Source organism: Alosa alosa, chromosome 1, assembly GCF_017589495.1.
Source record: "Alosa alosa isolate M-15738 ecotype Scorff River chromosome 1, AALO_Geno_1.1, whole genome shotgun sequence".
Taxonomy (NCBI): Eukaryota; Metazoa; Chordata; class Actinopteri; order Clupeiformes; family Clupeidae; genus Alosa; species Alosa alosa.
This window is the reverse complement of record NC_063189.1, coordinates 38632464-38645454: the sequence shown is the minus strand read 5'-3', so window position 1 is coordinate 38645454 and position 12991 is coordinate 38632464. Positions and strand designations below refer to the sequence as shown.

Sequence of the window (12991 nt, the reverse complement as noted above, 5' to 3'; positions counted from 1 at the left end):
ACAAAATGTAAAGTCAAATTTGAAAGAAAACACAACACAAAAGAAATTACCAACAATAAAAAAAATGGTATGCAGCTGTGTGCTTTCTCTAGTCTATGTAATTGTAATGTACAAATGCAATGTACTGTACATTGTAATAATATGATACTTGACTACTGAATCTCTTTATAATTCACTTTGTAAAATGTGTTAGTAATTGACAATGTGTTATACACTATGATCCTTGATAATATCACCTCACACTAGACCTCATTATGTAACATATGTGAAGGTTATTAGTTACATTAACATATGTGAAGGTTATTAGTCACCTGAGCATAAGTACTCATCTGACCAGTCGTAGCAGTTCTGTCTACCATCTTTACATAAGGAGCGAGGGACACACAAGCAATATTGGAATTCTACTGGGGTGCATGTCCACCATTGTGATCCACAGGGTGGGCAATCTGCATCTAAGAAACAAAAGTATGTGTAATGTATGACAGTTCGCATTTCAGTTCATATTTCAGTGTTCTTAGAAATATAAGTTTTATTAGAAATATACAACATAATAAATTACTTTAAAAGAATTCTGAATATAACTGATCTATAAGTATATTTAATATATAGGGTTTTATACTCACAGATGCCCATCTCATCTGAGCAATCCCCACAGTCATTTATTTGGTTACACTTTTTATCTACAAAAATCCAGAAGTGCGAGTTTCCACATCGGAACACAAGGTTGCTTGGGAGGTTGTTGGGCAGATCACCTGCAAGGGAAATGGACAGTATATCAGATATCTGGTGCAGAGTGTGTTTTTCCCCCAAGTGTCACGCTTAGTTAATAGTCATAGATACATTATATTTATTTAAATTCAACTGAGACTACAGTTAGAAGCCATTTTTAACCAAGCCAGATTGGTGGCACAAAATGATAACATGAGCCTTGAAGAAATATGGCCTAATTAGAGAAGAAAAGTTCTGAACATAACTGCACATGTGTCTGCTCTCATCTGCCCCACTGGGGCAGTTATGAACCCCATCACAAAGGAGTGAGGGCGGCAGACAGGTGACTCGGTCATCACAGAGAAAGCCTGATCCATTCTGATGGGTCCTGCACTCACGACTAACTGAAAACAATTATCAGGACAAAACAAGATATGAATACCTGGAGCATAGCAGTATCTCAGAGCCCCAAGGACGTGTGAAAAAATATGCACACAGACACACTGATTCACTCACATTCCATCGACATTCACCCAAATCTCTCTGTCTCTCTCTTGTCATGACCTAACTCTACGAAGGAACATTTTTTTTACTTTGGGGATGGAAATGTTTTGTGTGTGTGTGTGAGAGAGAGAGTGAAAATAAGCACCAAATGTTATACTAATGAAGGTCTTATCAAGGAAAATAATTTCTATTTATCAGTTTTACAGATTTATCAGTATAAATCAGTTCATAGACCCTCCATCATTCATATGTTGCAACACTTTTTGGTATTCTTGAAACAGAGACTAAATTAAGTTTTACAAGACAAACTAATTTCTAAGCCAACATGGCATCTGATTTGTGCCAAGATTAAGTCGAATATATAACCGAATGATCTGTTTAATCAAATAAATAAATGGGCCGTTATATTTAACTGTTATTTCAGTGCCTGACCTTTTCTGTGTACTTTGTAATACAGTGATAGCACATGAATCAGATCTCTTATGTGTCTCACCAGGAGGCTGTTTGGGGATGCCAAAGAACAAGGCAACAGCGACACCTGTGGCGGTCAGCGCTAGGCCAGTCAGCACCAGGGTGGACACACAGACAGCTCTCCTGCTGCAACAACTACAGCTGCAGCACTCCCCACAGCAGTCTGGACAGAATCCAAAAACAATGTTAGCTGAAGCATGATGTCCTGTGCTAGTTTTCTAATTCCTTTGGTCATGTCCCGCCCCAGTCACTCAATGTGCTTAAAAATAAAAGAAAAAAGAATAACAGTAATAATAGTAATTAATTAAATAATAAAATAGATCGAGGGGGGAAATAAGACTGAATGAATAGGAGGTCAAATAAAAATTAATTAAATTAAAATAAATGTTGTAAAAAGAACATATTAAAAAGAAAAAGAAAAGGATATAGTGTTAGGATAATGTGCATGTCTTGAATGAGTCCTACATATGAATGTATTTTTGGGGACTGGTGTTTTTACTGAATTCATTACATACAAATTAAGTGCATAGGTCTGACCGGAGAGATCTTACCTTCCTCAAGTGCTTCAGTGGGTCTAACTGACCGGTGAGCTTCACGCCTCTGGAGATGAGACAGAAGTGAATGCTGCATCCATTCACGTTCAAAAGTGTTGCTCAATAGTTGCACTATCAACATTCTCAAAGAGGATATGATCTATCATGTCAGTATCTCACCTGCGGATAAGTTCGACTGGATTTCATCTTTCAGAGGTTGTTAGTCTCCCTTCATGACTAAGGAGTATCTGTTCTGTTATCAATATGGAAGTCTATGTTGTGATTGCAGACAGTCACCTAGTAACCACCTTGTAGACTCGATACATCATAGTCTTGCTGTCTTAGACATACCCACAGAGAAAAGTAAACAAAGAATGTCTTCTTATACATCAGCAAGCCCTTGATATGACAGCATGTCCCTTGACATAACAAGGACAACTGTTAGGAAGATTACAGGCAAATTAGTACCAGCACACCAGCTATTTTAAAGAATTTTATTTGGGAGACACATAGTTTAATTACAAACATCCATTCTTATGTGTAACAGTAATCACACGGTGGGCTAGCTACTGTTTATACATTTCCTCATGAAGCTCAATATACCCCGTGTCATCCCAGACACACCACCTAAGACCAGGGAATGGGTTTAGCATGAGTTAATCCATATGGAACTCACTATTAACTACAACACCTCTTGGACCGAAACCGTAGTTAACACACCAATATTAATCCAGGGAAAAAAACAGTTTCTAAATGGATCTTTCAGACCCCCCCCCTCCGAAAAAGAAGTAAAGCGATTTAAAAAAACGTAGTGAAACAGGGATCATTGACAGTGTAATGCTTCAATCATGCCAATACACAGATACAATTATCCTCCCCGTACCTTTGCTTAGAGCAGTTCAAATGCTTAGGAGAAAGTCATAGAAAATGTGCTAGAATCCATCAATGCAATTTCAAGTGAAAATGTAAACTGCTTAAGAATAAGACCAATATCATAGGACTCATTTTTGCTTTTCTTTAAAATACCACCCTATCAAATATTTGTCAGAAAATGAAGCTGCCTTTCCTAGATATTGGACTGATTGAGGTTGACTTTGGATGGCAGGGGTCCCGCCTCCATCTCTTCTCCATTAGAGGTGAGGATCACTAAAGAGGATGGTGAGTATGGTGTCAGCTTCTGGTCTTTCATAAACTCCATATCCCCATAGATGCTTAATTTCTACAACAAAAGACACAAAAATGTGTAGTTAAATCTTGATTAATCTCTGAAATCAGTTTCTCAAACTATTGTCTACACACATTTTTTTTTATTCAAACCCAACACAAATCGAAAAACCTATGAATGAAGAAGTTATGAGTTTTTATCAAAACTTTGCAAGCTAACTAACCTACATATCGGCTATGTACATCATAACACATACAAACATCAGCCTTATATACACCAACAACAGCATGGCGGGCTTTGACAAAAACTGTTTATATACTGTTTATGTTCTGTTATCATACTGTTAAGCTGTTATTACATTTTTGTTTGGCTCACAACAATGGTGAATAGCTTGGGTGACTTGCAGACATAAAAGGGGAGTCAAAAATACACCTTAAAAAGTGCACAATACAAAACAAGATATTGTTGCCCTTACCGGCAAAAAGTACAAAGGTAAATCTGAGAATGACTAGCAAAACAAATAAATACAGGCTGCAAAGTTTATATCAGTTCTCAGTTCCAAATTGATGTACTACATTGTTCTATCTGTATCTTTGAGAGAAAGAACTATAATACAGAACAACTATCATCTATGCCACCAAAGAATATAAATGATCACTGTAGAAGTAGTGTTAATACAATTGAAACATACCTACATGTATTTAAGAACTAGTGCATAATATCTTAATGTATTTAAGACTTTTTAAGGTTTAAATTCATACAGATAAATGTTAAGACTTTAGACGCCACAAAAACTTTGTTTGCTGTTAATGTGATCAACAATAGTCATCTAGGTTTTTGTGATGATGGACTTACCTCAGCAGGGACATACTGGTCAACAGCAGTAGCCACTGTGGCACAGCAAATCCAAATCAGAACCAGGACTGACAGAACCAGAGTGGTGGTCAGAATCCAGCCTGGAAGCCATGGGTTCCTGCCATCAAAGAAGTCATAATTTCAAAGCAAACATAAGGAATTAGAATCTTATTCAACATCTGTAACTATTAGATAGATAGATAGATAGATAGATACTTTATTGATCCCCAAGGGGAAATTCAAGCATTATAAGATCTGAAATGATAACATCTCAGCTGAGTTCACATAAACAAGGAAGTGATTTAAACACTGTGGCCATTTACATTTCCTAATTTTTCCTAAAAACCCATCCACTATGTGCACTTCAAATGTCACCGTGAACCAACCTTGACAGGCAGCCAAACAGGCTAGACTGATCCTCACTGTTGCCTCGGTCCACAAACATATCTCTGTCTCTCTCCTGAATGTAGCTGCGATGGTAGTCTTTGTAAACAGGGTTACTCAATCCTTGGTCTGCGACAATGAAAATATGTTGCATTTAAAATACCATATAGACTAACATTTAAGGCTATCCATCCATATTAAACATATTTATAAGAGGAACATACATGAGTTCTGTGGTACATCCTCCTCCTCCATCTGGTACTCGAGCTGAGGGACAAACTGAACTTGTGGCTCAGACTGTAGAATTGAAGACAACGTATCAGAACCAGCTTTAGGTTGACAACCTTACCCTACACAATTTGAGTGAATCCTAGGTTGATGATTACCTGGAAAATAACTACTTTTCCATCATCTGCTTGGAGGTAGAATGTCCAGGATGACATGATAAAGTTATGAGCCTGGCTCATAACGTCATCCCAGAATCCTCTCACTAAAGTCAGTGGGTAGAGTAGATGGATCCTTGGCATCATGGATAAAAGCTGCAAAGCAAGCAATTTATGTGGTCAAAGATGTGACAATCGTGTAAAAATTCAGTGAATGTCATACTGACTACAAAATCATTAACATGGACTATGGCATGCTTTTACATTCTTCCATTAACACGCAGGCGCAGGAGTTAGGAACTCACCTGTTCTTGCCTTATCTTAGCAAAAGGAAGTTGGCTCTGACATCCGAGATTACAGGCATACTGTTCATCAGCCTGGGAATATGCCTCATGACAAGCTATGAAGATTAGAAAAACAAACAATTCATTCTCATGTAACAGTCCCAAAACACCAGGCACTACAGTAATACATGGGACGTATGTAACATGGAAAGAGCAAAAGGTACAAGGCATGGTCTCACCAGATTCGCACTCTGATTTAGTTTGATTGAGGTCTTCAGTGTCTCCGACAAACTGACAAATGGAAAACAGACGACAACCTCTCTGGCAGGCATATAGTTCCTCCTCCTGCGAAATAAAGGCAAACAGTAGTGCATTACTCACAGCTGCACTTTCCATGCAAGAATACAATCGCGTTTTAATGGCTGTCAGCAACAGGAAGATAAAATGTGGAGACTGCTGCCCTTCTCGGCTCGACACCACCATTGTCGTCATTATCCTTCCTGTTTATATGTTATTAGCACTATTAGCAACTAAGGGAGATTCAACATGACATGTGAAGCAGCAAAATAACAATATACAACGCAACACAATAATCAGGGATAACATTGTCCATTCAGTCGATTTTAGCAAATCGTGAGGAAATTATGACAACCACAGCAAACGGTTATAGAACCTAGGTGGTAGAATAGACTGATGGTTATTGTAGCTGACCAGCTAGCCGTTAGCATTGTTGATGATACATACATACCCGTGGATAAGTATGCAAACTATAGGTCATCTGACATGTTTTGTGGCAAGAGGCGGTGTTTCCCAAAACTCCGTCGAATGCATCGGACGATGCGGTCGCTGCCAGTGTGCAACTGCAAGTTAAAAGCAGCCCCAACATTATTCTGTAGGGACCTATCGCTTCCATTTTTTTAGCAAAACAGCTAACTACTACGATAGGTTCACACTTCCTTGAGCGATACACTTTTGTTTGCTGGGTCTCGCGAGATATGGCACCCTATTTGGCGTGTTCGCACGCTAGCTTGTTTCCCCCTTTCAGGCAATGCAACATCTACATAAACTTGTGCTATTTTATTTATTGCAACAATTATGTTACAGTATTCACCACATCTTGTTACCAGTCATGTAGTGGTTAATTCCATGCCATCTCTAACACAAACATTCAACTCAAGGATACAACAGGATGCTCATGTGAAAACAACATGCATGACTCTACCGAACATGTCCTTATTGGAATATGAAGGCGGCGGCGCGGCACCCATAGCATAGCTAACTAGAATACATTCTCATGGACATTCTCTCTGCCAGTAGCTAACTAACATAATAAAAAGCGAGGGAATACGACGTTACCCTATAAAACACACACGTCGATGAATGCGTCTGTTGCTCTGCCACTTGTTTAGGCTATGTTCAGACACCATCAACACTAATATTATACAGACGGAATCTTGGCTACTGGAGATATCAATGGATAAATTTGTTGTCAGGTCTCCTAGGAAAGCACCTGAAAAGTCGGCAATGAAGCATGGAGAAAAGGTCTATCGCCAGACCACTATTGAATCTCTACGGGTAATCGACATTTTTGTTGTTTTGACTGTAACGTTAAATATGTTTATCTACTGTTATCGTTGTGTTTATTTAATCCTTGTTGTCTGTCTCATTCATTCATTCCACCAGAGAGTTGTTGTAATTGAAGACATCGAACGGTACAAAGCTATACTTGAATTATCTGGTCAAACTAAAGAAAACATGTTAATGGCTTTGACGGAACTCAATAAGAAGATGCCATCTAAGGAAGTACTGAGGACCACACAAATAGGTGAGATTGCTTGGACTTGAAACAACATATGTAGGCTAAACGATTATATGAAGTGACGGTATGGCAGTCGCTCTTATCCAGAGCTACTTTGCAGTCACACTAGGCAACAAGTAGTGTCTTGCAGGAGCAACTCGGGGCAAGGTGCCTGCCTTGCTCAGGGCAGGTAGCCTAGAAATCTAGACGCGCCCCTAGCGGCAGCGAATTACATTTGCTGCCATGGCTAGTCTAGCAACTCTCCGTTGGCTTGTTGGCTTGTGAGCTCCAGAAATCGAAACTTAATCAGGCCAATGAAATCATGTATAGAGTCGTTAGGTGGGCTTAACATAATGATTGATGGCAGAGTTGCAACGGTTTGGCTTGAATTCCCTGCTACTTGAAAACAAATAAGATGGATGTTGCTGCTGGCTTAACAGTGTGACACGAAGTTAAGCTTTTATTAAGTTGGCAAACGTTTGAACTAGCCAACTAGCTCCGCTGGTGGGAAACGCATGGGACTCATAGCGCTGCCGCTGTCCTATTGCGTGCAGAGGGAATTTGAAAGACAACTGATTATCCCGCCCCTCGGACTGAGCACTGCGAACGGTGAGTGTCCAGACCCTACATTTTAATGTGGGTCTGGCTCGTCAGGCTACAGGGCAGGGGCACTATAGACCTCTCCAGAATAAGTCCCGCCTCCGTAACTTCCATATCCATCCAACTTCTGGGCGTCGATTGTCTATGGGAAATAACATGGCGTTTCGAAATATCATACCGGTAAAACATCTGTAGGTAGCGAAGTAGAAAAAGCTGGTGAAAAAGCACCTACAGAGTTTGACAGGTACGATCTTTCAAAACGCCATGTTATTTCCCATAGACATTTGATGACCGAAGGTTAGATGGAAGTTAGGAGGCTTATTCTGGAGAGGTCTATGGTAAAGCCCCCTGATGGAACTCACTACCTTTTGGTCTTCCACTTGTAAGCCCAGATCTCTAACCACAAGACCACTCAAACATACATAGGCCTACATACAGACATGATACATACTGGTACATAGGCCTACTGTTACAGCCTACATGTACAGTATGTATCCATGTCATATGCATACATGAATGAACACATAATTAACCAGAGATAATCATTTCTGTTTTGAAAGGGCATGTAGTGAATAAGACGAGAAAGAACGCAGACCCAGAAGTAAACTCTTTGGCTAAGGAGGTCTACAAAAAATGGAGAACTTTTGTTGAGGAGAATGCAAACAAACCCTCTATAGAAGTTCGCTGCGATAAACAAACCGAGGAGCTGCGGGACAATGCAAGACGGCTCCTCTCTGAAGCTATGGGATTAGAGGTATAGCCTACATCCTTGTTCAGATTTTTGCAGTCTAAGCATTATAATTCAGATTTAAAATGGAACACACAAATGACCACATAACTAGAGCTTTATATGTTAAAGATGAGCCGTTCTAGGCTCCTTTGTTTTATTACTGATTGTTCACAGAATTGTTGTTTTATAGCTTACTTTTTGCATAAATACTGACATTGATCAATCAACATTTTTCTGAAGTATCTTGTAAGTCACTTAACAAGCTTCACTTAATTATTTTTCCAGAAATCACATGGCCTTGTGGAGAATATTGAGAGAGAAGTGTTCCATCAAAGTGTTCGTCTTATTAATGGTGGTTACAGACGAACTGTGAGGGCCTTGGTCTTTGCCCTGAAACACAAGCCTGACTTAAGAGCTCAAGTGAAGGATAGTAAGCTTTCTGTAAACATCCTTGTTAAAGACCACAAAAAATGACAGTGCAACAGAAGACATTTTTGAAGAATATGTGGACATACTGCTGCTTGCATCAACAAGAAAAACTTTTTTTTACTGTTTTAATTTTTTAATGAATGAGTTTTTTACTATGACTTTTTAATGACATTTTAAAAGTATGAAAGGTGATCATTCTTGTTTTACCACAAAATTAAAACTTGAATGACGCAGCAACTTAGTTGAAATGTTGATCCTTTACTTATCCAATCTCTCAGGACTGTCACACATTTCAGTGAGAGGGTCTCTGGCATGCTGAGTCCGTTCCTATAACTGTCCCATGAAGACATGTGCTCTTCAGGTAGTGCCATATGACAAAATAAGTACTGATCAGCAACAAACTACTATAGAATAAAGGAACACATTTATAATCTGGCAGTACGAAAAGGCCCGAGAATCTATGGTCTCATGATCAGTAGGGAGGTTTGAGTTTGTCTCTTGTATGACGGAAATGCAGATCATCTCACAGCAACACAAGCCAAACAATAGCAATCAGCATCAGGATAACAGCCATCACACAGATGCTGATGAAGACGATGTCACTGGTTTCATGAGGCTCGGTGTTTCCACTCTCTCCATCTCCCTGGCTGATTGACTCCAGGGCGAGCCGAGCCAGTTCATTCATCCGGTTTCGCTCTTCAATGGAAATTATGTTGACATAAGCCAACTTCCTCTGGGCGTTACACTGCACTTCATACTCTTGCACGTTTTGCTTCTTCCCATCCGAGAGGTCAATGTAGAGGCTGTTCACTAACATTGTGATGTTCTGTCGTTTCTGCAAATGTGGTGACCCATTTCAAAGGGATAGTTAGAACCAGCATTCCTTTATTAAAGATTGAATAATTCAGTATTTTATACTTCTAGCTTCTATTGATAACAATTACATAATAATACCCTCAGGTTTTGTTTTTGGATGTGATTACAAAACAACACTGTGAGAGAACTGATCTTGAATGATTTTACCTGACCAGCAGTTCCACAGATACCGTCAAAGCGAGCCAGTATTTTATAAGATGTTGGTGTGATCTGGGCAGGACATGAAGGGTTCCCCAAGTAAATGCTTTCATCATCCAAAGGAGGTAAAGACAGACGGGAGATCTGGATCTGAAACTCACTTCTCGTGCAGCTGATGTTGATGGGCACAACTTAGACAAAGAAATAAACAAGGGAATCTTCACTTGTCTTCAAAACACCATTTTGAACACATGAAAAGCAACTATAAAGTGCACAACAACTAACTTTATATTCTATTTTTTTGCATTTGTACAAAATACGCGTATACTTTCAAATGCAACACGCACCTAGTGCACCTTACCTTTAGAAGGTGCAGGAATTGTGCTGACACTCACCTCCTATATAGGAGGCGAAGAAACCCTTAAAAGCATAGTTTCGGTCGGTGGTGAGGACCACCAAGAGTTTGTTGCCCTTCGAGAGTACTGAGGGAGGTTGCTCTGAGCCACACCAGCGGCCTAGCAAAGGGTCTGACTCGCTGCTCCCGTCATACACAGCCACAGAGTCATAATCGCAAATGCCCGTCAGACTGTTTTCATCCTCCAGCTCTATGATTGGGAAGGACAGCTTGACTCTGTATCCAGCAGACAGGGTAATAGTCCAGTGACAGTTTATGTTGTTTGGATAGATGTTCGGATAGTTTGGACTGGTAAAGTTGCCGCTGATGGAGGTTAGAATTTGCTGGCATTCAGCTTTCATTAAAAACAAACAAACAAAAGACATGTCAGTTTCACACAATCACATTGCAGAGCGTAATATTAGGCAGCGAATTATTGGCAACTTACCTGAGTAGTAATATGCCTTAAATCCTCTTCCTCCGATGTTGAAGTCAGATTTGAAAACAACAAGCAGTTGGTTTGAGGTAGTGATGGTGTCCGGAGGTCTGTCACTCCCGCAGTAGTTCCCCAGATGCTTGTGCTTTGTCGTAGGGCCATCAAAAATGGCCACATAGTCAAAGTTACAGCCCTCGTTGTTCTCCAGCTGGAAGTCCAAGAAAACCAAGCTAACCACACTACGGTTAGAAACATGCACAGTCCAGGAGCAGTCTGCATTGTTACTATAGTCCTGTGGGTAACCTGGGCTTGAGATGATCCCAGATAAACCAGTCAGTACTCCGCCACACATATCTGACAAAAGGTAGAGGAAGAAAACAACCACAAATTGGGGGCAAGCTCTGTAAAGGGCAAGAAGGGAAAACAAGCTTTCAAGGCCCTGATTTAAATGTTGGCCAAAGTGCAAAATCTAAACTAAAGCTTGCTTATAACTACACAAAATTTATTTGCAAATGTAATACCACAAGAAGCTCAAACATCGGTAGGTCAGCTAAAAGCTGTCTCACGCTACAATCTACCGTTAGTTCATGTGTTTGAACTTTGTTCATAGACTGACTTTGCGCTTTAGTAAAACTGGGAGAGATGTTTAAAATGTACCTTTCCTGTAGCCCACTGAGAATCCTCTGTGAGCCACATGGCGGTCTGAGTGGAAGATGATCGACATGACATTCCACGAGGAACTAAACTGGGGAGGGGACACGTCCCCACAGAACTTCCCCAGGAGGTTGCCCTCATCCTCTGAGACGCCATTGTAGATTTTGATGTAGTCATAAGAGCAGTTGGCGTGGTACTCCAGTTCAAAGTTGTGAAATGTGAGAAGCACAGAGGAGCCCTCTGACACCACGATCAGCCAAACACATTCTATGTTGTAGGGGTACAAGCCAGGAAAGTTGGGACTGGAAATGTTACCTGCGCTTGCTGATAGGATACCGCCACATTTTACACCTGCAGGAGAGAGATGTGCGATGTGACTTAGGTGTTCATTTCATCCCATTATTAACATTTTCTTTGGTTCAGTTGAAATAAGTCATGAAGAGGAGACTACTCTTTGCGGTTTTGTTTGACAAATTACATAAACTCTGTGTTGAATTGTGGTGTTCATAAGTTAGTTAGTCTGAAAAATGACTGCTTCATACAAGTTTGGGTTCAATCACAAGGAGTAGAAATTAAGTAAATATTGCAACTTTATATAATCTAATGTAATGCATTATGTGGGTGCGGCCTACATGAACAAAAATGGAAATACTTAAATACAGTCATTCTTATGTTATTTCTTTAACATTCTGCTTTTGTCTGACATTTTTCTACATTTCTGTAGATATTTCATCATTAAAGATGTTTGAAACAAGATTACATCACTTGTATAGAGAATACTGTACACTATTCCTAAATCTTATTTTCAGAATTTCTATGTAACTCTTTGTCTGATATGATGTTTACAGATGTATACATCACAACAAAATGTCCTCTCTTCATGCAACAGGCTGTCTAAATAAAGCTAAAAAAGGGCGTTCACATTTAAATGAATCACACATTAATTAATTAATAAACACTTACCTCTTTTGGGGAAGGCTTTGCCAACAAAAACAAACATTATATGAAGAAGGACCATCCTTAAAGCCATTTTGAAACTGTCCTCTATTTTTGTCTGTCACGCTCTAAATACAATGGCCGACATGCAATGGACAGCAGTAGACTACGTCAAAGTCCGCAGCCCAGTAACGAAGCCAAGGGCGAGAGTAGAACTGGTACAACACTGAAAAATTCATTCCCACATTGAATGAGGAACCGGATAGGTGAGCCAGTCCTCGCCTTTCCTAGACTTTAATGAGAGGTATCGAATGCACCCAGGTGACTTGTCAGGACACTATTTGGAAGAGATGGCATGAAGTTTTAATGTCCACACACACTCTAAATGCACGGTCGGCATGGCATGGGCTAAAATAAAGGCACGAGCAGTTTGGTGAATTTAGCAAGAAACTGTATTGCTTAGTTGCTTCAGTCACAGAACAGAGGGTTTTCTGTTAGGGAGATATAGCCACATAATTAGTCATAGTTTTACAATGAAACGCACACATTAAAACCCACATTTTAGAGCTCAATATCAAATTTGATTTACACATGAATTGTCCCCTGCAAAACCAAACATGAAATAGGCCTATAACAATGGGAAAGCCTGCTCTAAACGTTTTTAAAGGTTCAAATGCATTGTCCTTGTATTCTATTGCCATTTTATAAACTCA

At 39.8% G+C, this 12991-nt stretch overlaps 4 protein-coding genes across 4 annotated transcripts; 1 reads left to right on the top strand and 3 right to left on the bottom strand.

Annotated features, from left to right (window-relative positions):
* Nucleotides 1-71: 71 nt before the first annotated feature.
* On the bottom strand, nucleotides 72-2487 carry LOC125299811 (low-density lipoprotein receptor class A domain-containing protein 1-like). The gene is made up of 6 exons (XM_048251278.1): nucleotides 2397-2487; nucleotides 2235-2283; nucleotides 1706-1846; nucleotides 975-1112; nucleotides 624-752; nucleotides 72-452 (listed from the first exon to the last, which is right to left on the bottom strand). Exons 1-6 carry the CDS (start codon nucleotides 2421-2423, stop codon nucleotides 304-306), a joined length of 633 nt encoding a protein of 210 aa, XP_048107235.1. The 5' UTR covers nucleotides 2424-2487; the 3' UTR covers nucleotides 72-303.
* Nucleotides 2488-2696: 209 nt separating this feature from the next.
* Nucleotides 2697-6260, bottom strand: tmem59 (transmembrane protein 59). The gene is made up of 8 exons (XM_048251000.1): nucleotides 6036-6260; nucleotides 5527-5632; nucleotides 5309-5403; nucleotides 5007-5159; nucleotides 4845-4917; nucleotides 4623-4749; nucleotides 4237-4354; nucleotides 2697-3435 (listed from the first exon to the last, which is right to left on the bottom strand). Exons 1-8 carry the CDS (start codon nucleotides 6198-6200, stop codon nucleotides 3283-3285), a joined length of 990 nt encoding a protein of 329 aa, XP_048106957.1. The 5' UTR covers nucleotides 6201-6260; the 3' UTR covers nucleotides 2697-3282.
* A 310-nt stretch (nucleotides 6261-6570) lies between these two features.
* tceanc2 (transcription elongation factor A (SII) N-terminal and central domain containing 2) lies at nucleotides 6571-9005 on the top strand. The gene is made up of 4 exons (XM_048251200.1): nucleotides 6571-6862; nucleotides 6971-7112; nucleotides 8246-8439; nucleotides 8701-9005. The coding sequence occupies exons 1-4, from the start codon at nucleotides 6668-6670 to the stop codon at nucleotides 8887-8889; spliced, it is 720 nt and encodes a 239-aa protein (XP_048107157.1). The 5' UTR covers nucleotides 6571-6667; the 3' UTR covers nucleotides 8890-9005.
* Nucleotides 9006-9357: 352 nt separating this feature from the next.
* On the bottom strand, nucleotides 9358-12372 carry cdcp2 (CUB domain containing protein 2). Its single transcript, XM_048252844.1, has 6 exons — nucleotides 12306-12372; nucleotides 11346-11693; nucleotides 10701-11042; nucleotides 10254-10607; nucleotides 9868-10049; nucleotides 9358-9679 (listed from the first exon to the last, which is right to left on the bottom strand). Exons 1-6 carry the CDS (start codon nucleotides 12370-12372, stop codon nucleotides 9368-9370), a joined length of 1605 nt encoding a protein of 534 aa, XP_048108801.1. The 3' UTR covers nucleotides 9358-9367.
* Between the last annotated feature and the right edge of the window lie 619 nt (nucleotides 12373-12991).

Coding starts and splice junctions, on each gene's coding strand:
- LOC125299811 (XM_048251278.1), bottom strand. CDS start 2,423: ATGAAATCCAGTCGAACTTATCCGCAG. Junction 1,113..1,705: donor CATCCCCAAACAGCCTCCTG/GTGAGACACATA, acceptor AATTGTTTTCAG/TTAGTCGTGAGTGCAGGACC. Junction 753..974: donor TGAGAGCAGACACATGTGCA/GTTATGTTCAGA, acceptor TTTCCCTTGCAG/GTGATCTGCCCAACAACCTC.
- tmem59 (XM_048251000.1), bottom strand. CDS start 6,200: ATGGAAGCGATAGGTCCCTACAGAATAATGTTGGGGCTGCTTTTAACT. Junction 4,918..5,006: donor GAAAAGTAGTTATTTTCCAG/GTAATCATCAAC, acceptor TCAATTCTACAG/TCTGAGCCACAAGTTCAGTT. Junction 4,750..4,844: donor GGATGTACCACAGAACTCAT/GTATGTTCCTCT, acceptor TCATTGTCGCAG/ACCAAGGATTGAGTAACCCT.
- tceanc2 (XM_048251200.1), top strand. CDS start 6,668: ATGCGTCTGTTGCTCTGCCACTTGTTTAGGCTATGTTCAGACACCATC. Junction 6,863..6,970: donor CCACTATTGAATCTCTACGG/GTAATCGACATT, acceptor TCATTCCACCAG/AGAGTTGTTGTAATTGAAGA. Junction 7,113..8,245: donor ACTGAGGACCACACAAATAG/GTGAGATTGCTT, acceptor CTGTTTTGAAAG/GGCATGTAGTGAATAAGACG.
- cdcp2 (XM_048252844.1), bottom strand. CDS start 12,372: ATGGCTTTAAGGATGGTCCTTCTTCATATAATGTTTGTTTTTGTTGGC. Junction 11,694..12,305: donor CAAAGCCTTCCCCAAAAGAG/GTAAGTGTTTAT, acceptor TCTCTCCTGCAG/GTGTAAAATGTGGCGGTATC. Junction 9,680..9,867: donor TCTGTGGAACTGCTGGTCAG/GTAAAATCATTC, acceptor CCACATTTGCAG/AAACGACAGAACATCACAAT.